The sequence below is a fragment of the Lepisosteus platostomus genome, chromosome 17, assembly GCF_059453375.1.
Source record: "Lepisosteus platostomus isolate fLepPlt1 chromosome 17, fLepPlt1.hap1, whole genome shotgun sequence".
NCBI classification, from domain to species: domain Eukaryota; kingdom Metazoa; phylum Chordata; class Actinopteri; order Semionotiformes; family Lepisosteidae; genus Lepisosteus; species Lepisosteus platostomus.
The window spans coordinates 8,771,795-8,799,230 of record NC_142627.1 but is presented as its reverse complement, the minus strand read 5'-3'; the positions used below and the strand labels follow the sequence as shown (position 1 = coordinate 8,799,230).

Here is a 27,436-nt window from a genome sequence, read left to right as displayed (position 1 = left end):
CACCCCGCCATCACCTAGATTCATCCTACGGAGGGTCATAGGAAGTTAAATTGGCACAAAGAGCTCAGTGCAGGGCTGTACCCTGGAGGGGATGCCGGTCCGTCACAGGGCACTCATATTTCACGGCATTAATTAAGCAATTAATCCAGCCTGCACGCCTTTGGAAGGTGGGTCACAGCCCATTCGAACAAGAAGTGGGGGGTGAGGAAATATAATCTGTGCCATTTCTATTTAAAAATGCCAATCTTTTTTAAAAAAAAAACGCATTGTATTTTTCCAGTAATAAATGTATAACAGAAAAATTATTTCTCCGTGAATATACCTGTGTTCATTTAGTGATTTCTGCAAGATGCAGTGAGACCGACTGCAATAATAATATTTCCGAAACCCCCCAAAAAATACTTTCACCAAAACATTTGTGATTCCCGCTCACCACTTAGAATGACTGCATCTACAATTCAAATTCATCTCCAAAAAGAACACAACAACATCACGAAGAGAGGCTTCAAGGGGTCAGTGAAATAAATTTGGCACCCCTCATTGTCACGATTAAAAAAGTCACAACAACCTTTCTTCCCGTTTTGGACGAAGCGAGGAGCGTCACGCACATTCACAGATGCGCCTAATTTCAAATGCGTGTTCTCGCTTGTCCCGCATACCTACTGAAAATGTCGAACGCGTGATCCGCTAGATTAATGGCTTCCGTCAACGACAGGAGAGGTTTTGATGGCAGGCAATCCAGAAAAGTGCCGGACTGAGGGCATTTTGGTTTTACAACCCTCATGCGCCTGTTCCCTCGCGTGTCTGGAGCTCTAAACAGTACAACAGACTTTGAATCACCGCATGCATATAGAGCCAGCCTGCAACTTATCGGTAATACACATACGTGCACGATAAAGTATTTCGCTCGACAGCGGCACGCCCTGCACCCTCTCTGGTGCTGAAAAGGCAGGAGCAGGACAGCGGGCTCAGTTGGCCCAGCGCTCCGTGCGCCTCTGTACTCTATTTATCCCCGAGGCACAGAGGACATTCGGCACCCTTCTCAGCAGACAGGCAGGCGAGCGGAAAAACGAGGGACAGAGCTGGCGACGTGCTAGGATCATCGCTTCTTCTTGGCAAAAGAAATACAGGAAGAAAACCCATTTATCTGGGTTAAGGTTACTTTTTTTTTTAGTGCGCGCAAAGATGAGTCCGCCCGGGAATCACATCAACCTGCGTCGCCCAACCAATTTGGCACCACACAGGGCAGTCCTCGGAAAGTGACAAAGCGGATCACATCACTTGCGTGTATTTCTGGAGAATCGCGTTAGCGGGGCAGGGGGATGCTTTAGTAACTGGAGTAAGCGATGCTGAAAGAGGCGTTCTGCCGTCCCCCCCTGACTGACTGAGCACCACCACAGCACTAATGAGTGAAATATGGAGAAACAGGCTCTCGCAACGGCCATCAGCTTGTCCATGAGCCTCTTCTCGTTGATGCTCCTCATCACGGCTATCTTCACCGACCACTGGTACGAAACCGACACCAGGAGGCACGCAGAGAACTGCGAGCGGCACGGCACCGACTCCCATGAGCAGAAAAGCCGGGTGATGCCCATGTATCACCTGCCTCTCACGGACGTGAGCAGCCCCCAGCGGAATATCGGGCTGCTGAACCCAATTCCCATCGGGAACCGAGAAGAGGACCTCCTGGAGAACTGGAGGTCGATTTTAGGACTGGGAGTTCTGGAATCGGAGTGCGGGCGTCCCTTATTCTCGACCTATTCGGGACTCTGGAGGAAATGCTACTACCTCGGTATCGATCAGGATATTGATAACCTGATATCAAAGGGTAAGAGTATTACTTCTGGGTTGGAGTTGGGGGTGGGTGGTGGTGGTGGTGGACGGGGTTCGACCTGTACCGTGCAAGACAGTTTCTCCTTGACATATAACCTGGAGCGCTTTGGAGTCGTTTACTTCTCCATGAAGAGCAGTGTTTGCTGGATGCGAATGAAAAGGGAGAGGGGCGCATTCGGTGAGCTGAAACAGATCACATCGGCGTCTTAGAAAAATAAGGTGATGCCACGAAAGGCGCTATATAAAATGAAGGTGTGATGGTGAAGCAGGCACTAGCGTGATGTTAGCTGACAGTACTCTCGCACCTGCTGGTAAGTGAAGGCGCGGGGGTAATTATTGTAACGCACCGGTGTGCAGCAGACTCCCGTATTTCCAGAAGCTTTGCTGAGATACGTGCCTTTTTATGTAAGCTACTCTTCGGACTGAATCGGAGCAAAAGCGAGCCGAATTTTGAAATGATTTGGCGCTTCTGTCAGGGCGCAGGGCGCTTAGCCACGCAACTGAAAGCCTTTCGGTGCCCGCTGTAAAGAGAACGGGCGTTTCGACCGCATTCAAAAGGAACCGGAGTGTTAAATCTTTTTTTTAAGCGGCTGTGGGAGAGTGCGGAGGAAAAACTGGTTTCTCCATGAACCTCTATTAACTCCAGTCTGTGCCCACAGAAAGAAATATAAATATTGCTTATACGGTGCCCAGTGCCCACGTACATCGGTATGTTGTATATTTACACCGTTAATAGCCTGATGACTTCATTGCCCTCCTATGCAGACGTGCTAACATGAGAAGAATGCGTTATATATAGACCCCCTCAAGATAATGCATTGACAGATATCTAGGAATACGGCGGAGATAGATGGTGACAAAATACAATTTATCTGCTTAAAGCGGAGGTGAAGTCAACAGCAATCGGGCTGCATTGGATTATTATAAATACGCCCAAAACGTTAAGGAACAATCTGCGTTTTTACTTATTTTAATAAAATGCCATCACCTCCGACCACAGTCATAATATTAACAACCAAGGTTTTTCCTTTTAATACGAGTCAGGATTTTATTCGAAAAGGGGTTCTCTCCCTGCGAGTGTGCCCTGTTAGTACGGAGCGTCTATTTAAAGCAGGCACCTAAGGTTAAAACTTAAAAAAGTAGACCGAGGAAGGTAAAGCAAACTACAATGTATTTTAAAGTAGGAAACAGAACGTAAGAGTCTAGAAAGGTAAACCGTAGTCTGAGAAATGACTGAAATGATGGTTTTAGAATACTAAAGGCACCCGGCTGTGTTGCAGTAAGTACTGGTAAATACAGAGTAGCGTATCTCACGAAAACACAAACCACAGATGATTATATGGTTGGATGCCTGGGTATGCTTTAAAATCGCTCTTTCGTGGCATCCACTCACATGTATAGCACCGCGCTGTAATGGAGCAATCCGATTAACCGTCCAAGTAATACCCCACTCTGATAATCTCTCTGTAGCGCAAGGGAACTGGATGATGATTACATACTTACATGAAAGTGAATTTGTACACAGCTGTTGCTGGCCAGCTGGTTAAAATATTCAAATCACTAGATTGACATATTTCAAATATTATAAAATGCATTTTATACAAATTGTTTTAAATGTTTCAGTGACCCTCATCAGCTTGTTGAACACATGGTTTCTGTTCTGCCCCATTTAAAATCAAGCTGTGAGCATCTCTGAAGAAAGTGAGGTGCTGGATTGTTGTTTAGTGAGAACTGAAACTCTGGTGATCTCACAACTGTTCTCAAAGCTCAAACTTAAAACAGTCTGCGTATTCACACATTAGGGCATGAATTACCTCCTAAAGCACAGAAACACATTACAGATCAGTCTAATCTAGAGGAAAGCTTGAACACTCTTTGCAAAGCACAAACAATTGTGTCCAATGTAACCTGCTGATTTACACAATTAGTCAATGACAATTAACATCATTCAAAACCAACAACAAGGAAAGAATAATGCCCATTACAGACACTTTCATGATTTATAAAATACACTACATTGCCACTACACAGACATTCCCTCAGGAAATCCTTCTAATGGTCTAATACAGCCATATTCAATGTTAATGTAGCAATACTTGAAGTCTCATGCAATTCCGCAGGTCTTCTTTCAGCAGTGTGAGACAGCAAGATACAGACAGCCTTTGTGTTGAGCTGCAGGCTGACGCAGGCTGAGCTTGACTTTTCAGTCAGCGCTCACCCAGTGGAAGACTAGGACATACAGCTCCAGAGTCGAATGTTGCTGTCAGGAAAGATCAAGGACAGACTCAAGTGAAACATCATCAGATTAAAGACACGGACTGCAGTCAGGGCAGAACATTGCTGTGTTTTTTCTTTCTCCTTTTCTTTCGAAACGCAAACCCTGCAGGCAATTGCAGAAGCAAAAGGCTCAGCCACGTAGTTTCTATTGAAGAGCAATAGCTACAAATATGAGAGAAAAGCACCCTTTTAATAACTAACAAATGTCCTAATAATTTTAACTTGATGGAGTGGCATGATATTGCTAACTCACTGCTTATCCAGGTGCTCTGTTATTCTTCTTTAATCCTTAACAGCATGTGTGCCCAGATTGCCATCTCTTGATCTTTTTTGTTACAATACTGTGATATGCAACCCATTTAACAGACAGCTTTGTTTAATGAATTCAGATCATCCAGGACAATGATATTTTCCTGGAACCTACTCACTCCCCTTTGTAGTCATTATGCAATTTTACCATCTGGTTACAGGATACAGTCCCTGCCTGTGAAGACTAAACATGTCTTTCCAGCTTCGTGCCTGTGTGCTTTAGGCTGCTAAGGGTTTCTAAGGGTTCCCCTGCAGTATGTCCCAGTCTCCACCATACAAAAGGAGAATCTTAGATTTATGGACATGTCTCCTCACCTCCTTCCCCTTTTTCACCGGCTTCCTTAAAATTAATTCACCTGTTTTATAATATTAATATAAGTGGGTAATGTCAAATATATAATACACTGGACTAGTGATCTTGTTTTTTATATTGAGTGTTCTGTTTTTATGCTACATGTAAGAGGAATGTTTTTGGGGTATGTCTGAAAGATGTGTTTTTTAATGTACCCAGCAACACAGATGAAGGGCCTTGTGGAAAAGATAAAAGTATTTTGCCGGAGAAAGCTCTGGAGCTGTCAGTCCGTTCCTGGTGGTTTCCTTTTATACAGAACAGAATGTGCCACCTTGTGGCTGTGTCTTAAACTGCTTGAGGCTCTCTTCGATCACACAAGGAATTCATCTAGCCTAGTGGTGAAGGGTGAGGGCTGAAGTTTATCTCAGTTTCTGGAGCGTTACGTGGGTTGACTGTACCCAAGATGGTTTGCTGGTTTCATTGCAACTCAGTAGTGTTGGTATCCACATATACAGCTGGGTGGACAGGCACAAGAAAGATACAGCACCCCACTCAAAGACACTGCCCTGTTTACAGTAGGTAGCAGCTTTATCACCCAGCAACTCACAGCTGGCAGCCCTGTGGAGCTCAGTAGGTGTGAGCCTGGCCAGTACCTGGAAGTTAGACCTCCTGGGAAAGCTAAGGTGTTGGAAGAGGTGTTAGTGGGGCCTGTAGGGGGCGCTCACCCTGCGGTCTGTGTGGATCCTAATGCCCCTGTATAGTGATGGGGACACTATACTGTAAAAAGGCGCCATCCTTTGGATAAGATGTAAAACTGAGGTCCTGACTCTCTGTGGTCATCCCAGGTCGTTTCTTGAAAAGAGTAGGCATCCCAGCATCCTCACCACATTTCCCTCTGGCCTTTACCAATCATGGCCTCCTAATTATCCCCATCTCTGAATCTGCATCATCACTCTGTTCTCCTCCCCACTGAGAGCTGGTGTGTGGGGAGTGTACTGGCATACTCTGGCTGCCGGTGCATCATCCAGGTGGGGCTGCACATTGGAGGTGGCGGAGGGGATCCCCATTACCTGTAAAGCTCTTTGGAGTGGGTGTCCAGAGAAGAGCTATATAAGTGTAAGGGATGATGATGATGATGATGATTATTACTCAAACCAGGTTAAAAGTAGAAGCACAAAGCCTTAATGTGTATTTCACCAAATGCAATGTATATTACATAAAACATACAGTATATTTACAGTTGCTTTTGGTATATTTGAGTAATTCTAGCTGTTGAATTCCCTGTCTCTGGTTTCAGTCCATTTCCAACCCCCACTGAAACACACTGAATGTCTCACAGGTATTGCACAGCGATGCACATCAGTCAAGTACCATTTCTCTCAGCCCATCCGACTGCGCAACATCCCCTTTAACTTGACAAGGACCATCCAGCAGGATGAGTGGCACCTGCTGCGTGAGTACTTTTAAATCTTGTACATTTTTCAACCTGATAATGTGTATTTTTTTTGCTCTCCAGGACACACCTTATAGAAAAAAAAAGAGAATTTGGTTCCTTCTTAAAAAAACAAATGTTATATAAAAATAAAATCCCAACGAGTCCATACCTTCTGAAAATCTGATCATACGTACAGCACGTTTTCTGTAATGTTGATGATTCTGAGACATATGCATTACATTTATACTTGTGTAAGTTTAGACAAATGTTCACATTGATATACAACGGGACATTTATGTAAATGCCAATCCAGGAAAAAAAGAAACAAAGAAGAAATCATACATTAATACCAGAAAGGCAGAGTTTCCTAGGGGAAATTCAATGTGCAACCCAATTAAGACCGTAACATTAATAATCTCTGCTATTTGATCAGTTCAGATTCCGACTCAATTCAATTAAGAAGCCGCGGTTTGTTTTGTGCAGTTTTGCACTGCTGGTTGGGGACGCTCAGGATTAATAAAGACCTCTCCAGGTTGGCTGCCTGTGCCCTTCTCCTTGAACGAATTTCCTTCAAGCAGTGTGTCTGCGACTGTGCCTCACACTCCAGAAGATGGTCGCACAATTACTCAGATCATTACTTTGAACGCTAATTATGGGCACATTTGAACCATTATTTCAAGGGCGATTTAGCCTAACCTAACTAAATTGCAAAAGCATTTCTCCATTCATACTTTTTTTAATACATGCAAACATACAGTAAGACAAGAGGATTAGGAGTATAAAAAGGAAAACGGAGGGTTTTCACCTTACAGGTTGTGTGCCGGCACCGCGTGTCACTCTGCTTCACAGCGAATTTCCATCACCACGCTTGCAGAGGCCCTTAAAAAAAACACAAAAGGGACCTAAGGTAATATTTTGCAACAGCGGCCTTGTCTCTTTGACTAGGGAACAATACTGAAATGCAATCGAACGTGCTGTCACTGTACGAAGCTGCTGATTCAAACGTATTCTATTTATGTTGTAACAGATGGCAATTGGCTTTTTTCTTTACAAAATGTGTTTAGAAAACACTTGTATTGACTGTGTTAATGAGATCTGTAATCAGCATCTGTGCATGATTCCCCACACGAAAATCATTACAAGCAGAAGGCAGCGGTGAGGACACCCCAGTGCTCTTGATCGCGGGTTAAGATTGCTTGGAATATTCCAATTAGTCACGGACACTTTATGTTCTTCTGTACCTTTTTTTTTCCTAGACTGAAATAAAAACTTGTATCCAGTTAAAATCAGTTGTAGCCGCTCTGCCACGTCCCATAGGAATGAAAAATGTGAGAATGGAAATTGTTATCTTTGTGAGCCAAAGCCTTCAGGAGTGAAATAGGGGCACAGCGAGAGGCACCCAGGAGTGAAATCCTGTCGCGATATTTCTATTCTTTTGTTCTTTTCTTCCGCTGCAACTTCAGATCATCACCGTGAGAGAACGCTGGTTCTCGACAGACATGTCTGATCGTTCAGGGCCTGTTCCAGCACTGCTCCCGGGGGCAGGTAGTGAGGTGTTGCTCTGTGTTTCTCAGACCTGCGCCGGATCACAGCGGGCTTTCTGGGCATGGCGGCAGCCGTGCTGCTGTGCGGGTGCATCGTGGCCACGGTCAGCTTCTTCTGGGAGGAGAGCCTCACCCAGCACGTGTCCGGCCTGCTCTTCCTCATGGCGGGTAGGCGTCCCGTACGAGTCACAGCGCGGCCCCACGCCCCAGCTCCCCTCCGCCCCCGCCCACCTCTCCATACTGTGACAGGAACAACCTTCTCTTCTCTTCTAACCTCTTGCTGACGTGTTGCACTTGCATATTTGAGGGACTTACTAAACGTGTCTAGTGCTTTCAGAATATATCCTGTTTCGGGACATCTGCCAGACAATTGGCATGTGCGTATCGTTAGCATATAGGAAAAAAAAAACCCCGAAAACAGAAAAGACCATTTACAGACCTCTGAAGAGAAGACCGTTGCCTCTCCACTGGCGAACTCAGAACACCTGCTCAACGACAGACATTACACTGCTGGGGCACTCGGAGAAATTCTACCGGCGGCACCGACTGACAATGAGCTACGAAAGGCGGCAGATTCTTCCTCTGATTCCCAAGAACAATGTCTTACCTCCCTTATATATTTTTTTTATCCTCAGGTATTTTCTGCACAATCTCTTTGTGTACCTACGCAGCCAGCATCTCGTATGATCTCTCTCGGACTCCGTCGTTCATCTACGGGCTGCCCGGCGACGTGGAGCATGGTTATAGCTGGTCCATATTCTGTGCCTGGTGCAGTCTGGGCCTCACGGTAGCGGCGGGCTGCCTGTGCACCACCTACCCCTTCATCAGCAGAGCCAAGGCCGTGCAGTCAAAAACCGCCAGGGACTCCTCGGTGTGAAGGCCACTGCTCCGGAGCCAGTGCTATGCCAAGCACTATGCAGCATTTCCTTTTAAAGCATTGCTTTATGTTTGGGAGTTCTGTGGCGAGACCTGAATTCAAGACTTGATATCGTATCTCCCCCAGCTGTGTCCTGCCAGGTGTCGTGGAATAATGTACATAAAAACCCAGACAAAATGTGGTCCAGTGTAGATTGTTACCTCTGTTATATCGGTAGACAGTTCTAGGAAAACCAATTAAACTACTGTGAAGACTTCAAGAACTGTGATTGCTCCCCAGCACCTCCATTTGTGATGCAAGAAGGATTTATTGTGAGCGGCAACATTCTGGTGACGTATTAGTTACCACGTTAAAGCCTGAACCTCAGACAAAACCTCACGTTGTCAAACCAACTGCTGTTTTCCATTTCCTATAAGAGACGATTGATTTTTAAAAACTCTTTCAGTGTCCCCCTCCAGACTCCTGCTTCTCCTGTGACAAGTGAAGAAGTCAGTGCAGCACCAGCAGACAGGGAGACAGGCACCTGAAGGACTGCAGCACAATCTGTGTCGTGTGGATCCCTGCAAGCACGGTGGATCTTGGCACTACAGACTGCCACCACATTGTGTATTCGTGACAGAGGAGGCAAGGCAAGAGGAGCCCAATGCCCATCTCTGCTAATATAGCCACCCCTTTCAATGAGGGGAGAACAGTCATCTCAGAAAAGTACCGTAACACAAACTGCGACTGCAGAGGGAACTGAAAACGGACAACGTTTTTTTTTTTCTGGCTTGATAGGCTGCTTCACTGCTGCATGGAAAAAACAACAAACATTACGAAGCAGTCTGGTTTATTGTGTGTGTGTGACCTGAGTTTTTAAAAAAACATTTCGGACGGAGAATAGGAAAGATTTCTTGACAAGGCTTCCCAGCCAGCTTGTTGAGGCCTAGTCTCTGGGCACCTTTAAGAAACCTCTGGATGAAATTCTAGGTTCACTCAGCTGCTGAACTACCACCCGAGCAAGATGGGCCACATGGCCCCCCTCTTGTGTGTAGACCTTCGTTTTGTTCTTTTGATGAAGTAAGGCAGGCTCCTTTTGAATTAATCAGCAATGAAACGACTGTGGACATCTCATATAAGGACATGAGAAAAAACAGGGAATCTTCATTCCTCCTCGAAGCTGAGACCTGCTCTTGAAACTGAGTGAAAGACCGAGTCTGCTGGGCTTCGAAAGCCTTAATGTGCTGACATACAGTTACTGAAAACAACAGCAACAAAAAATCCTGAGCTGTAATATCATCATTTTGTACACTGTGAATTCAGTTGTTCTGTTAATAAAGTACTGTTAAGTATATAAATCATCATTTCCGTCTCTGATGCTTGTCTCTGTTTTTTGCTTGTCACCAGTTTTGGATCACAATTTTTAACATGGGAAAAAAAGTCCTTAAGAAAAACATGCAAATGTTTGGAACTAGTATGAATAAAGATCAAGGTATATCTTTTCAAAAATAATTAAATCCTTATTCAAGCTCTCACAAATGTATACTGATGCTAAAGTCTTTTATCCCAGTCTGTGTGTCTCATGGAGAGCAAGCTGGGGTATGCAAGAAGACAAATTCCTAGTACAAGAAATTGTGTATGGCCAATAAAGTGATCTCATCTTATAGGGTGTTGAAAACCAATCTTTTTTTTCCCCCAGAAATCTGATTAAGTGCAGCAAGCAGACAATAGCACTAACGTGTGGCTACTCTGTGTATTACACTGAAAGGCATAGCAAGGCAGATTAGCCATGCCCTTGACAACAGGGATTTTTTTATTTGATCGCATTAGAAGAAAAACATACAGTCCAATGCCATGATTTCGAGTGACCATTAGCATCGGCAATCATTCACTTTTTGTGATGTTCAAGGAGTAACAGTCAGTATTTGGTTGCATAACCCTTTTGAGGCCATAACTGCATAAAGGCTGTGGTCGACTGAGCTCTCCAGACTCTTTTGTCTAATCATTTGAGATGCTTCGCTGCGGCCATTGTGAAACTTCCCTGTTCTTGTCATGCCACGGTTTAATTTTTTTCCGCAGCAAATATGGCCAAGATTTCCCATTGGCCCTTACCAATCATGGCCTCCTAATAATCCCCATCTATAAATTGGCTTCATCACTCTGCTCTCCTCCCCACTGAGAGCTGGTGTGTGGGGAGTGTACTGGTGCACTATGGCTGCCATCATATCATCCAGGTGGGGCTGCACACTGGTGGTTGTGGGGATCCCCATTAACTATAAAAGCACTATAAAAGTGTAAGCGATTATAATTATTATTAAACTGCACGCTCAATCAGATTTCAAACCAAAGATTTCAATCTAATCATTCCAGTACTGTGGATGATAATGTATTGCATCCACAGCCCTACAACCCTGTAGCCTCTAACTGTGATACTACTGTATGTAGCTGCACGCATTGTGTGGCTGCTGAAAACTACATATTAACTATGATGAGTAACCACTTACCCCCAAGACGTGTATAATTTAAGGACTGGCATTTAAATCAAAACTAGCCAGCTGATTTGACAGGCCCCTGTGAAACATTCTTTTTTGAGAATGTATTAACATTTTTATCATTTATATTTGGAACTAGTGTACTTTCAGCAACTGCTTACTCTTCATATGATCAGATTGGGCTTTAATGTACTCCCTCTGTATAAAAAAAGATAAGAGCCCAGAGGAATTACAGCAGCTGGTTGTTTTAATTGCACACTCATTGCAAGGACTATTGCATGTTGCACATCACCAGTCACTTGAGCTTAATTCATCAGTGAGTCAATTTCACGTCTGACATGACTGGCAGTGTTAAGGATGTTATGCTTGTACCCTAGGCTCTATCATAAATAAACAAATCACAGCAAATAAACAAGCACAACTGCAAATCCTCCAGCTTTCCATAAGTCCATCATGTGTATATGTATTGGCCGTACTTTCCAACACTGGGACCTTCTTGGGATTCAAACATCTTGGGACTACAAACAGCCCAGAAAATATTTTAATTAAGACTTGGCTTCCAAAACAGTCTTGTTTTTCAGTGTGTGTTCCACGTGAGTAGTAACAGACTTTAAATACACAGAAACATCAGTTTGGTAATGTCTGCTGTCTGTTGCCATTACCATCCAGGACTGCAAACGACAAAGAGATCAGCCTGGCTGAGACAAGGGCGTCTGCTGAATTTGTAATGCCTTTACTGTTACTTTCTCTACCCTGTACAAAAAGCTGCAATCTCTCAGATCGTGCTTTGAAGAAATTCCAATCAGAAACAGTGGCTACATTCAATGTCTTGCATAGCCCCGCCCGCAAGCTTTGGGTCGCTGAACGGAGAGCCAGCCCTTCTCAGGATGTAATGGATTTAGCTGTTAATCAGAAAGCCAGAAAACGGGCAGAACAGAAAGAAACACGGCAGAGCATCGTGCCAAACCACGGTTTTGTATTTTGCGGAGGTCTAACAGTTCGGCACCACTCACTTCCCTCATTGCCTGTCGCTGATTGGTCCACAGCTCATGCAGTGGGCAGCTGCAGGCAGCCCAGCTGAGGGCCTGGTACTGTAGTCGGTGCCCCAACACCACAGCTCTGGTGTGGCCAGGTGGAGGAACGCTGACCTTCGCCGTTCTCCAGCAGGGGGCCCCGCGGCCTTTCAGACACCCTGGGGGTTGAGGCCCCAGCTGGATCTCCCAATCTGCTCACTGCGGCGCTCAGCCCCCGGCCCGCTGTGGGGTTTCGGCCACACCTGCTCCAGAGAGTCTGCAGCACGGAAGTGGACGTGATCACCTCATCGCTATCAGGCGATGGGCGTTTTCAGGAAGATCGCGAGCCTCCGATTTTGGTGGTGGCGCCCCCCTTTAATTTTTGTGCCAAAACCAGAAACCACATCAAACCACATCGCGTCTCATCGGGACGGTGGTTGCGAACAGACCCAGCAACAAGAAAAAACCACGCGCGCTGTAGAAACCGTAGAAATACAGTTTTGCACTGAGCGTACGGACATACCGCAGCTAGAACAGCATCAGGTGGGAGGGATCACCTTCTTGTACTCCTGTATGAGGCCATCAGTCACTCCCAGGCTGACTCTGTAGGTGCCCATGCGTACTAACGAGGGGAAGTCCATGGGGGCTGAGCTGGAACCCTCTGCAGAGACCAGGACCCTGTCCGCCGTCACCTGATCCACGAGCCGAGGAGACGCCCTGCCGGCCTCCCCTGCCTCTTCGGAACCGCCGGCCGCCGGCCTCTGGTTCTGCTGCGGCTCCCGGCTGAAACTCTTCCCCAGGAAGGCCGACAACTGGGGGCTGAGCAGCAGCACCAGGGTCCCCCCCACACGAAGCACCCTGGAGGTGAACCACCAAGGAGGACCAGAGGGGACACAGCAGTGAGCCTTAAAAACGGTACGGGGTCATCACTTCACAGTTTCCCCCGTCCGTGAAACGTGTGATGAAGAGTGGACAAGTTCCATCACATCATCCATTCTTCACGACACTGTTGATCCTACTAACAGCATACAACAAAAACGCACACATGTGTTTACACAAGAACAACTAACTTAAAAGGGCCTGCCTTTGTAAAAGTCCCTTTTTTCCTCCTGGAGCACACCAGCCAGGAATTTATGATGCGTTTTTGTTTTTAAATGCCTCTTTAGGGCACAGGAGGTGTGAGCATCAGTCAATGCACAGGAAAAAAAAAACTACGGTTCTTTCTGAAACATCTGGAAAATTAATTATCAATCATCTCTTACAAAAGCAGCAAACATCATAGATGCTGACCATGCTACTCAGAATCACCATCAGAATGCAAACAGGGAAAGAGACAAAGATCAATGAGGTCATTTGATTTTGTAAATTAATATTTGTTTTTAAAAGGTTTTTTTCCCTTTTTTTTCCCCTGTATTATCAACAAAGATTTCACTTAAGGAAAGTCAATTTCAATACCCAGCATATATACTGTATAAGATGTTAAAGGTGACAAAAACATCTTTTTAAACACACTTACCTTTCCATTTCTTTCACAATGGCAGGCAACATGATTCTGACGTCAGTTTTGCAGCCGAATTTTCTCCCAAAGGGAATATCACAAATGACAGCATCGACACTGGCTGCAGGCAGGGGTATTTCTGTACAATAAGCACCAACATATTAGGTACTGTATCTAACAGAGGTAGAAAGTGAACTCAATCATGCTCAGGCATCCAAAAACATGCACACAGAAGGCAGTTTGAAAGGCCTAATAGAGGATGGTCAGGAGTACCTGGTTTGTCTGCAGTTTTTCATCCCAGATGTGCTCTTAAAAACCTTAATCACCTCAATACTGGCTAAACTGGACCACATGGTCTAGGACTGGACTGAGACCACCTTGATCTAATACAATCCCACTGTTTTATTAGTCCTTTGGTATTTTATTTTTTACTTTACCAAGAAATGATGGAACTTATCTTATTTAAAGGGGAGCCGCAGTCCCAATTTCTCAGGCTGGTTATTAAATCTTGGAAACAAAATAAATTAATTTTGACAGTACAGAAAAATCTGACCAATTTCAAAGGAAGCACAAAATCGTGATCTTTGTGAAAGCACTGTTAAGTCTCCATGTTGTTGCAAACCCCTGTTCTCATCACGGTCAAGAGCGAGAGCTGCCATGAATTACAGTGTGACATGGCCCTTCCTGCTCACTAGTCACTGTAATCACTACTGTACTGTGATGTACAAGCCAATAAGTACAGGTTATGCAGCAGACATTTCACTGCAGAAATGTTCAACTGTGATCTGCATGCAGAGTTAACAAGTATATTGCATTTGTCGGTTAAACTGTCTCGAAATCAAGTGCAAAATGACTATTGGATTAAAAGAGGTGTATTCACAAGCCTACTCATTTACAATGTAATAAGGGTGCTTCACATCACTGGAAGTTTTTTGGCCTCATTCCGAATCGCAGTACTTGGCGCTGCGCACACCTGGAAATTTTGTGATGTAAATTGGGAGGTTTTACAAGTAATTATGTACATTTCACTTTTATTGTGGTTTGAAATACACTCAGCAATGCCGATCCTTTCTAACCCTGAAGCATAAAAATAGCATTTCAGTTCCCCTTTAAATATATAGAGAAATTTTAATATTATTAAATCTTTTATCCCTGAATATTTAGATTTGTATTATAGGTTTTTTTTAAGGCTAAAAAGAAGTAGCTTTGAAAACATATTGACATGTTTTAGAGCCATAATATAGAACATATTCCCACACCCACAGGGCAACCTAATTTACATGTAAAATTCCCAAAAACCCAAAGCACTGCATTAACACCACAGATTTGCACTGCTACACTATATGGTTTCACATCTATCCCATTCAAGTGATCACTGCATATCCCAACACAGAACTGCAGAGAGGACAGCATGTTTGTAAATGCCTCAGTGGGTGTAATCTTACCAGTTACTGATGCCTTCATCAATTCAATTCTGCTCGAGAGATCTGAGAACTGGATGTTTTCACGAGCTTTTTTCAGCTGTGATTCATTAATGTCTATTCCCAGGAAAAAAGCATTCTGAAGAAGACGGGGGAAAAAGTCATATTTCCAGTTGTTAACAGGTGTACTACATCAGTAAACAGCTAAAAAAACAACACTGAACAAAAATGCAGAAAAACAATGCAGAAGAACATGACATTTATACTTTGCCTTTTTTTAAATATGCCTTCTCAGATAATTTAAAGTTTCTGACATTCTCAGGGATTCGTTTAAAATCTACACTCAGCTAAAATCACAAGCTTTGCTCTCTTTCTCTCCCAGGTTCTCACACTTACTACATTATCTTACAGAATGCAGGGAGGGGAAATGATTGCTTAGCAGAGGCGAAGTCGAGGACATATTTTTAAAGCAGCCTCGAAGGATTATTTTGTATCAAAGAAGAAACCTTCAGTCTAGAATTCTGAAAGTAAAACGATAGTTTTGGTCTCACTGCACTACAGAAAAAAACTGAAACAAAGTGATGGGGCAGCTTAAAATTCCTAAGTTGTTTTGGATTGTATTTTAATTTGTTAAAACCGATTTGAAACAGTGCGGTTTCTAAATCATGGAGATGCTGGAAAAGGTTTGTAAAGTTGAATCCATGCTTTTCCAAAAGATATAAAACCTCAAACTTATGCCAAACAGACGTAAAGGAGAAGGAAACGATCTTGGCTACAGCTGGGAAAACTCCAGTGTGTTCAATGGCTCTGAGATAGACCAGCCAAACTTGTTCCCATCTCCCATAATAACAACAGGAGCACTGTTCTGTAGCAGGCACAGCTGTACAGAATGAATTGTGGAGGATGACCATGTGTCTTGAGCCTCCTAGCAGATAAAGAAGAACTGTTGTGCATGTGGTCAGTGTTAAAAATGTAGCTTGCTCACTGATCTTATCATTCTTTCATGATCAGAGTGTCATATGCTTTAAATTTGTTCATGCATGTAAAATGGGTCAGAATGTAGATTACATATAAATATACCAAACAAAAGTACTGTAATGCAACTAATACAGACAAATACATATGGGTTTATATTAGTCTTTACATTTCTGAATTATTCAACTGGTATTTTTTTCTGTTGGATACCTTCCATGGACCGAATAAACTCTATGATGTATCAAGTATCCAATACTTTGTTCTACATAGGGCACAAAGGGTTGGTCACTGCAAAGAAAAAATCTTACTTGCCACTCCTTTGCTGCTTCAATAAGTATAGTCCCAACTCCACACATCGGATCCAATACAAAACAACCATCCTGCTAGTTCAAAAAATGTGTTAAGAAAAATGTCAGATTTTAGCATGTACAATCTTTTAAACTGAGAGGGAGATTGCTTGAGGGCCTCTTCTTCAGATCAACTACATGTTTTGTTGAGTTTAGGTTCTGTACTTTGAAGGCATAAAAAACGTTCTCGCTAAAGTTTTGGAAAATACTTCATTACATTACTCAAATCTTCAAAAGAGGTAAAATGCATTACTTCTGCTGCGAATCACAAAGCTGATGCTTCTTGGTTTTTAGGGAACTCGCAGTTATTTTTGATACCTTGATAGCAGCAAGTGAGGCCATTGCCCAGGCTGTGGTAGATCTCAGACCAGTTGTTCTGATATATGGCCGATGAGCTAAAGGAAGCCTACAGAATGAGACAGCAATTATTTCATATGACGTGAGATTTAATATGAGGTTACACTGAAGCTCACCAATTGTAGATTGTCAGCAATATCTGTCAATTATTATCATTTTTTGTTACACCCACATGACTTGGAAGAGCCAACTGTGTGTTTTTCATGTCTCAGCTCACGGCTCTGAAACCTGTGATTGTACACGGGGGACAAGCAGGAAGTACAGGCCGGCTCCTCCCACCCACCCAACTTGTAGCCAGTCGTCTTTTAATACGTCACAGGCAACACCACCTCCCTGCGCGAGGTGCAGTCCCTCACCAACAACACCGCATCCCTGCATGTATCTGGGCTGCCATGGGGTGCTGTGCTCGCAGAGAACCCAGAACACTCTGGCTGACTAATCCCACCCTACCCTCGGCAGTTCTCCGCCAACATTATGCTGCATTGTACTTGGGGCTTTCCAGTAAGGGGTAGCTGATGCTATGACTCAGCCCCGAACCTGCATCACCTGGATCACAGAGATAAGCAGGTTCTCGGGCAAGCACTGGCTGAGCCACTCTGGAGATGCCAACATATTTTTGCTTGTTTCTTCATCTAGATCAGGAACCTTCAACCCCTTTCCTGGAAAGAACCAAGTTTTAGGTTTTTAAAGATAAGGAAGACTTAAATTGTTAGTCAATTAAGCAAGTCATTAACATTACTCTGGTCCTTGAGACCTTAAGGATCATCAGATTTATGTTACAAATGAGCAGCGCATTGAAAAAATCCCGTGTATCTGATTGCAGATAAATTGTTCCAAGTCTTTAGAAATTAATGATTGAAAGTCTAACCATAAAACTTTCTGAACGGGGTCTCTCAAGGAGCAAAGTCAGAGAGACATGGTCTAGCTATGTCAGCTACAACAAAACTATTAAAAAAATCTCTCAAAACTGAGTTTTACCTGAAAACTGGAAATCCCAGAATGCAATGGGCGTCACTTAGGTGAACATTAACCTGAAACGAAACATCAAAATGACAAATATGCATGACTAAAACCTCCATTTGTGTCATCTTCTCCTTGTGACAATTCCCTTACCTCAAGATCAGGCTCTCTCAGGTCTGCTTTCCAGCCAAGCCGCTTGTGAATAGCCATGCCAATGATCCTTCCCAGCTCCTACACAGAGAGTCCCATAACATACTGGATACCACACAAAGCATCGCCAAAATCCAGAACAGTTGGCCAAGAGCGCTTTGGAACTAGCAGGGCCAGATTTAATTAAGCACACCTTGGACGGGACGCTGGTCCATCCTAGCTTGAGTAAAGCATGTACAGCTAAACCTGCAGTCTCCTAGTTTTTCAGGTAAGTAACTCTCCTGATATTCGGAGTCAAATAGGCTTCGCTAAACGGCAGGCTACTCACCTGGGGACTGAACTTCCTAGCCAATATGCCGCTACAGCGACAGCAAACTCTGAAAGACACGAGGGGCTGTTTGCTGCTGGAGATCACATCTGCTGGACAAGAGGGCCTTTCTGAGACATGGTCAGCTCGGCCGGGCAGCACCGACCCTGCACTGTCCAAAACCTGAGCAGGAAGAGGAGTTTCTTCCGGGCTTCCCTGGAGGTCTTGTTTCTTGGCCGGAGAGCTCCCGTCGCCCTCCTCCTCTTCCTCCTCCTTCCCAGTCTCCTCATCGCGCTTTCTTTTCCGACTCCTCCGAGAAGCAGCAGGGCCCAGACGGCTCTCCTTCGCGGCCTGCTGAAGACTCAGCCAGGCAGACAGCCCCTGCTGCCAGTCGCCCAGCTCCCCGATTATTTTCTCCTGGATCACACGAGTCATCTTCCCTGAGAACAAAACACCAAAGGCAAACCCATTATGGCCCCAATGCTTACACCACGATGTCCACTACCGTTCATGAAGGCTCGCAGCTTTATCTTCATTAAATTCCCACACAGAAATCTCACCAGATTCGAACCTGCTTGCTTCTCCCGGTGTCTTCATGGGACAAGACAGTTTGCAGATTTGCTCCATTATGAACAGATGTTATTATAAGGAACTGTAATTGCCACAAATACCTTCTTAATTCTTTGATGCTTTTCACTTCTGTTTTAGGGTGTGTTTGAACAAACTATTGGTAGAATCAGAGCATTGCTCGCCAACGTATTAGAACATTAAACAAATTCTCAGATTCTCGGATACTGAATGTTCCAGGTGCACGAATAGCCCTGTCATATACTGTAGCATGCCTCTGGACAGTGTAATAGTGGATTTAGCTAAGACGCTATCTGCTGCTCAGTAAAAGAATATACAGTACAGGAAGGAAACAGGATTTACACAAGAAAACCAGTCCTATTGTTGCCTATTAAGAATGAAGGAATTATTGAATGTGGCAAGGAAACCACCAAAATGGCAGGATTATCACTAGTGCAATGTGGTGCTTAGGCCTAGAAACTTATTTTACTGCAAATGTTATTGCCATTTAAATTTAAAGACACTTTAAATTCTTCTTGACATGAGATTTATTTGGATTCCTAACATGTTGGGTGAAAAAGAACATTGACAGATACTAGCAATACTGCTGGGGAGAAATAATTTATCTTCTGGGTCTAACTAGCCAGCGCAATGCTGTAGCACTGGCAGCAGAAATGAATCCGAGATGCATCTGTGGCCCATGTGTATCAACAGGCTTCCTGCAAGGGACAGAGTGGTCTACAGTCCCACGATGCAGTAAATAACAACGCCATTAACAACATTTCCGAGCACCAGAGAGATCAGAAAGTCTCCAAGAAGAAAACAATTCCGAGAAACAGAATTAAAAACCCTTAAACTTACTTTACACCCTGGGAATGGCATTAAACTGTATGTCTCATCACATCTTGGATGTCTCTTGACTCATGGGGGTATTGCATACTACTGCTGTAGGAATTCAGTTACATTTTAATGTTTGTCTTCAATCTTGCCTCTCACATGTGGTGTTTTTCTACACGAGGATCACTATGGGCCTTAAAAAAAAAAAAAATCCCGTCTCACCTGAATCCCAGGGAGCAGGTAGAGGAGGCAGTTTCTTCAAGAGCAGAAACAACCTCTCGGCAGACTTCAATCCCCTCAGCCTCTCCAGACTAGCGCTCGTCGTGAAGAACACCTTACCCGGTATGTGTTCAACCTAACAAAACAGTTACAAATCGGCCAACATGGTCCGGTGGACAACCAACAGCATTCTCAGAAATCCAGACTGCTGCAGGCAGTTGAGATAATAATAATAATAATAATAATAATAATAATAAACATGATATTATATAGCGCCTTTAAAGGTGGCTTCTCAAAGCGCTTTACAGAATGACAACAACAACAATAAATAAGAAGAATACTAAAGATAAAACACAATTACAATATATAGAGGAGACCGTGGATGGTGGTACTAAGAAAAGCAGAGGGGTGAAGATGAATGCGTTTGGTTAAGTGAGGCTAGTGCAAACACTACTGCCGCCTACATTACGTGAGTCAATGAAAGAACGCTACATTTTTTTTATTCTGTCGTTAAAGTTAAGTCAGTAGGTCTTGCTTTCAAATTGATTTGGGGTTTTTTGGGGAGTATTTAAATAGTTGGTTTGTGTAGCACAACATTTGCAATATATTACAGTGATCGAAAGGGGAAATAATAATAATAATAATAATAATAATAATAATAATAATAATAATAATAATGACACGTTTTCTGTGGACGGACACTTTAGATACTCACATCACAGGCTGACAGCTTGGAAAGCACTTCCTGAACAAGAAATTGCTCCATGCCTTTCCCAGCAGTACAGAAGTACCGCAATTCTTTCATTTCCTGCTATTTAAAAAAACAAACACAATTTGCCTATAAAAGCGGGATAAAATATTAAGGCCTGAACGCTGTGGGGCTTGTTTTTTCTCCAACAGGCGACTAGTAGCCACAGTTTATTCACTTTCTCTCTGAGGCAGCGCACTTTTTTGATTGTACAGCGGAAGCGGAAAAGAGCTGCATCTCCTCGGTCAATTCTTTTGTGGCGCTATTCTCCCAGTTACCGACAGAGGTCTCTCTTTCACCAGGCTCTCGGATCACCGTCGTACGTGAATCATGGTTCAAAACTAGTATTCCATAAATATGTAACATGCCTAAAGTTGTTCAGTTTTTGTTTTCGGCAATCAAACCCATCATACATCATTGAGATTAATGAGGAGAATTAAGGCTTGTTTAAAGCTGTATTAAATTGACTAGCTACACTTGTCATACCTTGGGTTGCCAGCTGGCCTCAGAATAATCTGACACTCCCAGTCAGGGCAGGTTTTTAACCTGGTCTCTAAATGGAGGCAATAACTCTTTGCTAAATGAAAGTTGTTGCCTAATTATAGCAGGGAACTATCAAAATGAATACCATGACAAACAGAAAACTTTATTTTAGCTGTCAATGCGCATTAGGCTCGGAGCAGCAGGCAGGGAAGTCTAATTCTGTGTGTTAAACCAATGAAATGTGGGTACAGGCTGAGACATGGAACTGGAAGAAGAATCGAACTGACCCGCCTGCCTTTCCACAGCTTTAACGTTTCTCCTAAATTTGAAGGAATCTCATGTTTAAGATGGAAGCACACTGAACCCCACCCTCTAAAGAGCCAGAAAAACAGCCTTATGATGAGTGTTCTACCTCCCAGTGGGAGACAACATGATTGCTATCCTAGTCTTACAAGTGCCAAATGACTCATTTCAGAAGAGAAGCTTGAAGGGCCTTGAGTTTTAGTGCTTGCAGCTTGAACACAGAAAAACAAAATTGCAGTTCCGTATATAGTTTGAATTTAAGGCAGTTTTCATGTATTTCATGGGGGGTGGGGTGGTGGATAGCAGCAGATTTTCGGCAGCTTGATTAGAAGCACACAAGAGGTTTCTCTTCAGAAATGTTATTAAACTTCTGAAGCTTATGAAAGCTGCTTAAACTAAGCACATTTAAAGTTTAAGGGCCCTGAGTTGCATAACTTGCTAATGTATGCAAATATTCCTCCTATGGCTGTCTTCTCATAAATTACTCTTTGACATTTCCAAGTTTGCTCAGAAGGAAATATGCACCATTTTCAGTAGAAATTATAAAAAGCTGGAAAAAACACCAGCTTGTAAAAATGAAGTAGCTGAGTTCTAATTTTATAATCTGGCAGACCTCAGTTCTATAAATTGTGATTTTGTTGTCACTCGTTTTGTCCAGTTTTTAAAAACCTACTGATGGTTGTATTTCTGCTGATAATAACCAAGGCTTCTTTCTGGAAGCGTTTTTGCTAAATGCTTTTACAGAGTGAATCACATTGTCACATCCTTTAGTGTTCAACCCAGGCCAAAAGCTAATAAGCTCAGGCTACTAAATTCTGATTGTTATTCACAGATTGCATTTGTTAAAAAAATGTTCTCATCATTAAAAGCTATCGCTGCATCTTTCATCTTGCTAAAAACTCCCACCACCTTCTCTCTAAATGCTAATCACATAGATTCAATTCATCAGCCCATAATATTGGATGAATCCAAGTAGAAATAGAACATCAATACACTTATCATAGATGCCATTTGAAATAATTAGACTTGTCAGCCAGTGTTATGCAAAATGTTATGTTGAAGATGGCCTAGTGATAAATACAGTCACGTCTACTGCTTTCCATGCATTTTTTCCTTTTCTTTCCCTTTACAAGGTTAAAATGATATGACAGAATGCATAATGTAGTAATGTAGGGACAGAACAATGTCATAATAATCCTTCAATTATTTAAATCAACAGGACACTTCACTAAGAGAGAAGCACAATGAAATCATGCATTGATTTGGCATTCATTCATCCATTTTCAATGATTTTCGTGTCTCCCATTAAACGCCTCAAAAGTGAATGTGCCAAAAAGGAATGAAGCAAATGCATGTGCTTTAAGTCAAAATGTTAATTAAAGCTTTCTTGCCAACAGGAATTCTTTGAAGCCTAATGTATGAACTATAATGCTAAATTACTTATTGCTAATACTAGTACTGGTGCTGGTGTCACTCATTAGAGTATATCACAGTCACAGCTGCCCCTGTGTTTGGGCTCTGCTCTCTTGGAAAACAATAAGAAATTGCATTCCGCGTCCAGTTTCCAATCAGTTTTTAAGACTCATTTTTACAGGCTCAGATTACTGATCTTTTTTTAAGGTCTCATTTTTAATTATCCCTAATTTGTCATCTCATTACCTTGTTTCAGTTCTCATTTTGTCTGTTAGGGGCTTGGAGGCACATGCATGAACGGCGGCTTCGAGAGGAATAATAAACAGCGCCATGATTGCAGCTGGGGAACAAGCAGAAAAAAATGGCTCCAGGCTGGCGTCAAGCCTTATGTGCCCAATGCCAGTGTCAATCATAGCCTGTGAAGAAGCAGTGCTGTCTTCCCGCTGCTGAGAGAGAGAGGCAGTGTGTGATACTTTACTACCATCCTTCTGACCTTTGCGTCTTGTCCCGCTGGGCAGATTTCCTCTCTCATTCAGTGGTTGACAGTACGACCACACTTCAAAGGGAGTCATGTCCATTATGACCTCCTCCTCTGATAAATATTTGGCAATACCTCCCAGCAGGAGGCAGGGGCGGGGAGGAGATGAAAACAGTTGGAGAAGCAATTAGTTGATCAAAAGATCCATCAAACAAACTCTGGGATGTTTTTAGATCTTGGTTTACAAATCTAAAATGAAACAAAAAAATGTTAATGTCCCTTCCTGACAGCCTGGTTATATTTCCATATAATGATAGCTTTAAATGTACTTGGAAACGAGATGGACCGTCTCTTGTCCCGATACAAACCACTTAAAAGCCTTCAGAATGCACCAAAAGTAGGTTGCTCTTCCTGCATCCTTATACATTTCTATACCATGAAAGGCAGAGTGTTCTTTTATAGTATTACACATTTGAAAGCAAAACGCAGACAATTTGCTCTTCAGGCTTAACTAGGTTTGTGTGGGTGATTTATGCCATAAGATTTAAATCATTTAACATCAGCATGCTTTTGTCCACGCATGTAAACTATTTACCTCTACAGCCTTCTGCAATTTAATTAATATAAATAAGAACTGCTTGCACTTATATACAGTAGCGCTATTCTGGACACTCCACTCAAAGCGTTTTACAGGTAATGGGGATCCCCTCCACCACCACAAGTGTGCAGCCCCACCTGGATGATGTGACGGCAGCCATAGTGCGCCAGAATGCCCACCACACACCAGCTCTCAGTGGGGAGGAGAGCAGTGTAATGAAGTCAATTCATAGATGGGGATTATTAGGAGGCCATGATTGATAAGGGCCAATGGGGAAGTTTGGCCAGGATGCCAGGGTTACAACCCTACTCTTTTCGAGAAACGCCCTGGGATTTTTAATGACCACAGAGAGTCAGGACCTTGGTTTTAAGTCTCATTCGAAGGACGGCACCTGTTTACAGTATAGTGTCCCCGTCAACTAAAGCAAGCTTAAGCAAGCATCCTAGTATGTAACAGCATGAGAACAGTTACAAGAGGATGCCATTCTGCCCATCTAGCTTGTTACGTTGTTAGGAGACAAGTGCTACTAGGATTTCATCTGGTGATTTTTTAAAAGACGCCAGGGCATTGACTTTGACTGCATGGCTTGGCAGCTTGTTCCAGACTCCTGAAAACTTTGGGTCTAGAAATGTCTCCTGTTCTCAGTTTTTAATGTTCTTCCAAAAAAAATAAGTATTTGAACCTTAGACCTAATAATAGGATTAATTTGAACTCTCAAATTGTGTTCACTTCCTAAACATCTAGGAAGTTACCTTTGAACTATTGAGTTTTTTTATGTAACTTAAAATCTGTTACCTTTGAGTAGAAAAAAAAAACTTGCAAAGGTTCTTATCAACTGATTTGTTGATGTACAGTGCCTTGCGAAAGTATTCGGCCCCCTTGAACTTTTCAACCTTTTGCCACATTTCAGGCTTCAAACATAAAGATATAAATTTTTTATTTTATGTGAAGAATCACCAACAAGTGGGACACAATTGTGAAGTGGAACGAAATCTATTGGATTTTTGAAACTTTTTTAACTAATAAAAAAATGAAAAGTGGGGCGTGCAAAATTATTCTGCCCCCTTGCGTTAATACTTTGTAGAGCCACCTTTTGCTGCGATTACAGCTGCAAGTCGCTTGGGGTATGTCTCTATCAGTTTTGCACATCGAGAGACTGAAATTCTTGCCCATTCTTCCTTGCAAAACAGCTCGTGAACAGCAGTTTTCAGCTTTCCACAGATTCTCGATTGGATTCAGGTCTGGACTTTGACTTGGCCATTCAAACACCTGGATACGTTTATTTGTGAACCATTCCTTTGTAGATTTTGCTGTATGTTTGGGATCATTGTCTTGTTGGAAGATAAATCTCCGTCCCAGTTTCAGGTCTTTTGCAGACTCCAACAGGTTTTCATCCAGAATGGTCCTGTATTTGGCTGCATCCATCTTCCCCTCAATTTTAACCATCTTCCCTGTCCCTGCTGAAGAAAAGCAGGCCCAAACCATGATGCTGCCACCACCATGTTTGACAGTGGGGATGGTGTGTTGAGGGTGATGAGCTGTGTTGCTTTTACGCCAAACATATCGTTTTGCATTGTGGCCAAAAAGTTCGATTTTGGTTTCATCTGACCAGAGCACCTTCTTCCACATGTTTGGGGTGTCTCCCAGGTGGCTTGTGGCAAACTTTAGACGAGACTTTTTATGGATATCTTTGAGAAATGGCTTTCTTCTTGCCACTCTTCCATAAAGGCCAGATTTGTGCAGTGTAAGACTGATTGTTGTCCTATGGACAGACTCTCCCACCTCAGCTGTAGTTCTCTGCAGTTCATCCAGAGTGATCATGGGCCTCTTGGCTGCATCTCTGATCAGTCTTCTCCTTGTCTGAGCTGAAAGTTTAGAGGGACGGCCAGGTCTTGGTAGATTTGCAGTGGTCTGATACTCCTTCCATTTCAAGATGATCGCTTGCACAGTGCTCCTTGGGATGTTTGAAGCTTGGGAAATCTTTTTGTATCCAAATCCGGCTTTAAACCTCTCCACAACAGTATTACGGACCTGCCTGGTGTGTTCCTTGGTCTTCATGATGCTCTCTGCGCTTTCAACAGAACCTTGAGACTATCACAGAGCAGGTGCATTTATACAGAGACTTGATTACACACAGGTGGATTCTATTTATCACCATCAGTCATTTAGGACAACATTGGATCATTCAGAGATCCTCGCTGAACTTCTGGAGTGAGTTTGCTGCACTGAAAGTAAAGGGGCCGAATAATTTTGCACGCCCCACTTTTCATTTTTTTATTAGTTAAAAAAGTTTCAAAAATCCAATAGATTTCGTTCCACTTCACAATTGTGTCCCACTTGTTGGTGATTCTTCACATAAAATAAAAAATTTATATCTTTATGTTTGAAGCCTGAAATGTGGCAAAAGGTTGAAAAGTTCAAGGGGGCCGAATACTTTCGCAAGGCACTGTAATTAAGGATTGTTTTTATGAAAGAGCTCAGATACAATGAAAACCAGCAGATGTTGGTTATTTTAAAAGGTTTTGGGCTGACGTGAATATTTGCTAGATTTGGTGAGACTTGGCTCAAGTAATGCATCAATGGGCCGGCAATTTAATTTTTATCGAGAAAAACCAAATGCTTTGGCCAAAACCTGAATGTTTCTGAAAATGAAAGAGGGGAGAAGGAAGGTCAGTTAAACGTTTGAGCCTCTTTTAACCTTAAGGTGCTACAGTATGTGATCATTGAAATACAACTACTGTACAGTACATGAGATTTTGTTTTAAACTTTCTTTCATCCACCAGAGGGAGATAGTGTCACACAAAAGTGTTTAAAGAGATTAACAACAAACTATATTCTGTGCTTTTCAGAGAGAAAGTCATCAAAGGCACAAATCCATTTCTTAACATTTTCTTCAAGAAACCGCTTTGCATACTCTGCATAGGGTGAGCTGCTGTACCATATGGGATATCAGTTTGTTACCCACACATGGGATAAACTCCAGAACATACCCAAGAGCCTCCATCTACTTATCTGTGATACTGTAGGTCTGCAGCATTTTTTTCTTGAACACATTTTACTTAATTTCAGAACACTAGACTTACTTGCTAATGACATAACAGACTTCCAGTCTTATGAATATTGCAAGAACCTAATTAAAAGATGATTTAAGAAAAAAAAAAACAGATAGCCTTGGCAGGGAAAAATAATTTCATGGTGTCAAAGAATTTGGATGCAGCTCCTCTATATGTATAATATACTTGTATCTCTTTGTCTATGCATATAATGTTAACACGACAAACAAATCTCAGGGAATGTCAATCAGTAGTATTGTACTCTATTTACCAGTAATTAATCTCTGATCTAACAAGGGCACTATAACGATTAGGCTCTTACTCATGGGGCAACTCACCCCCTAAATCCACAACAATTAGGAGTGAACTAACTTCATTAGATACAACATCAAAGGCTGGCAAACTTAATAGATCTAAAAAGACTAATTACAGTCACGCTGTATAATTAAAGACTGGTGCAAGACCTAGGAATTTGAATTAGTATGTTTCTATAACCTCTATGGGCCAAACTGCGGTCTTGTAAGCTCAAATGCTTCGAAGAACATAGTTTCAAATCCCACCTCTACTTCCCTAAATTCAGAGGATTTTACAGCGAAACATTGTCTCCTTGTCAGATATGAGTCACAAAAAAGCACTTCAAAACACATGGGCCAAGATAATATTTTGGTTT

General features: G+C 42.7%; 2 protein-coding genes across 9 annotated transcripts; one reads left to right on the top strand and one right to left on the bottom strand.

Annotated features, from left to right (window-relative positions):
• The first annotated feature begins 610 nt into the window (after positions 1–610).
• On the top strand, positions 611–9,904 carry tmem178a (transmembrane protein 178a). Of its 2 annotated transcripts, XM_088610449.1 has the most exons (4): positions 615–1,828; positions 6,051–6,164; positions 7,721–7,858; positions 8,326–9,904. In XM_088610449.1, exons 1-4 carry the CDS (start codon positions 1,417–1,419, stop codon positions 8,565–8,567), a joined length of 906 nt encoding a protein of 301 aa, XP_088466575.1. In that variant the 5' UTR covers positions 615–1,416; the 3' UTR covers positions 8,568–9,904. The 2 variants fall into 2 exon arrangements, with proteins under 2 accessions (XP_088466576.1, XP_088466575.1); XM_088610450.1 differs by lacking the exon at positions 7,721–7,858 and having other exon boundaries at positions 611–1,828.
• thumpd2 (THUMP domain containing 2) lies at positions 3,798–20,687 on the bottom strand. 7 transcript variants are annotated; one of them, XR_015927972.1, is made up of 12 exons: positions 20,405–20,687; positions 19,693–19,825; positions 18,088–18,506; positions 17,763–17,840; positions 17,628–17,680; positions 16,611–16,698; positions 16,254–16,328; positions 14,995–15,109; positions 13,568–13,688; positions 12,575–12,909; positions 6,952–7,025; positions 3,798–6,234 (listed from the first exon to the last, which is right to left on the bottom strand). XR_015927972.1 is itself a non-coding variant. In XM_088610443.1 (11 exons), the coding sequence occupies exons 1-10, from the start codon at positions 20,492–20,494 to the stop codon at positions 12,591–12,593; spliced, it is 1,491 nt and encodes a 496-aa protein (XP_088466569.1). In that variant the 5' UTR covers positions 20,495–20,687; the 3' UTR covers positions 3,798–7,025; positions 12,575–12,590. The 7 variants fall into 7 exon arrangements, 4 of the variants coding, with proteins under 4 accessions (XP_088466569.1, XP_088466568.1, XP_088466570.1 ...); XR_015927973.1 differs by having other exon boundaries at positions 3,798–4,093; XR_015927974.1 differs by having other exon boundaries at positions 3,798–4,093; positions 6,957–7,025.
• Positions 20,688–27,436: the final 6,749 nt, after the last annotated feature.

Bases quoted from the DNA above. Each gene is read 5' to 3' on its own strand.
- thumpd2 (XM_088610443.1), bottom strand. From the start codon at position 20,494: ATGAAAGAATTGCGGTACTTCTGTACTGCTGGGAAAGGCATGGAGCAA. The intron at 15,110-16,253 runs GTAAGATTTTTT...CGTCTTCTTCAG, and splicing joins AAGCAGCAAAGGAGTGGCAA to AATGCTTTTTTCCTGGGAAT. The intron at 12,910-13,567 runs GTAAGTGTGTTT...GTTCACCTCCAG, and splicing joins ATTGTGAAAGAAATGGAAAG to GGTGCTTCGTGTGGGGGGGA.
- tmem178a (XM_088610449.1), top strand. From the start codon at position 1,417: ATGGAGAAACAGGCTCTCGCAACGGCCATCAGCTTGTCCATGAGCCTC. The intron at 1,829-6,050 runs GTAAGAGTATTA...AATGTCTCACAG, and splicing joins TGATAACCTGATATCAAAGG to GTATTGCACAGCGATGCACA. The intron at 6,165-7,720 runs GTGAGTACTTTT...TGTGTTTCTCAG, and splicing joins GGATGAGTGGCACCTGCTGC to ACCTGCGCCGGATCACAGCG.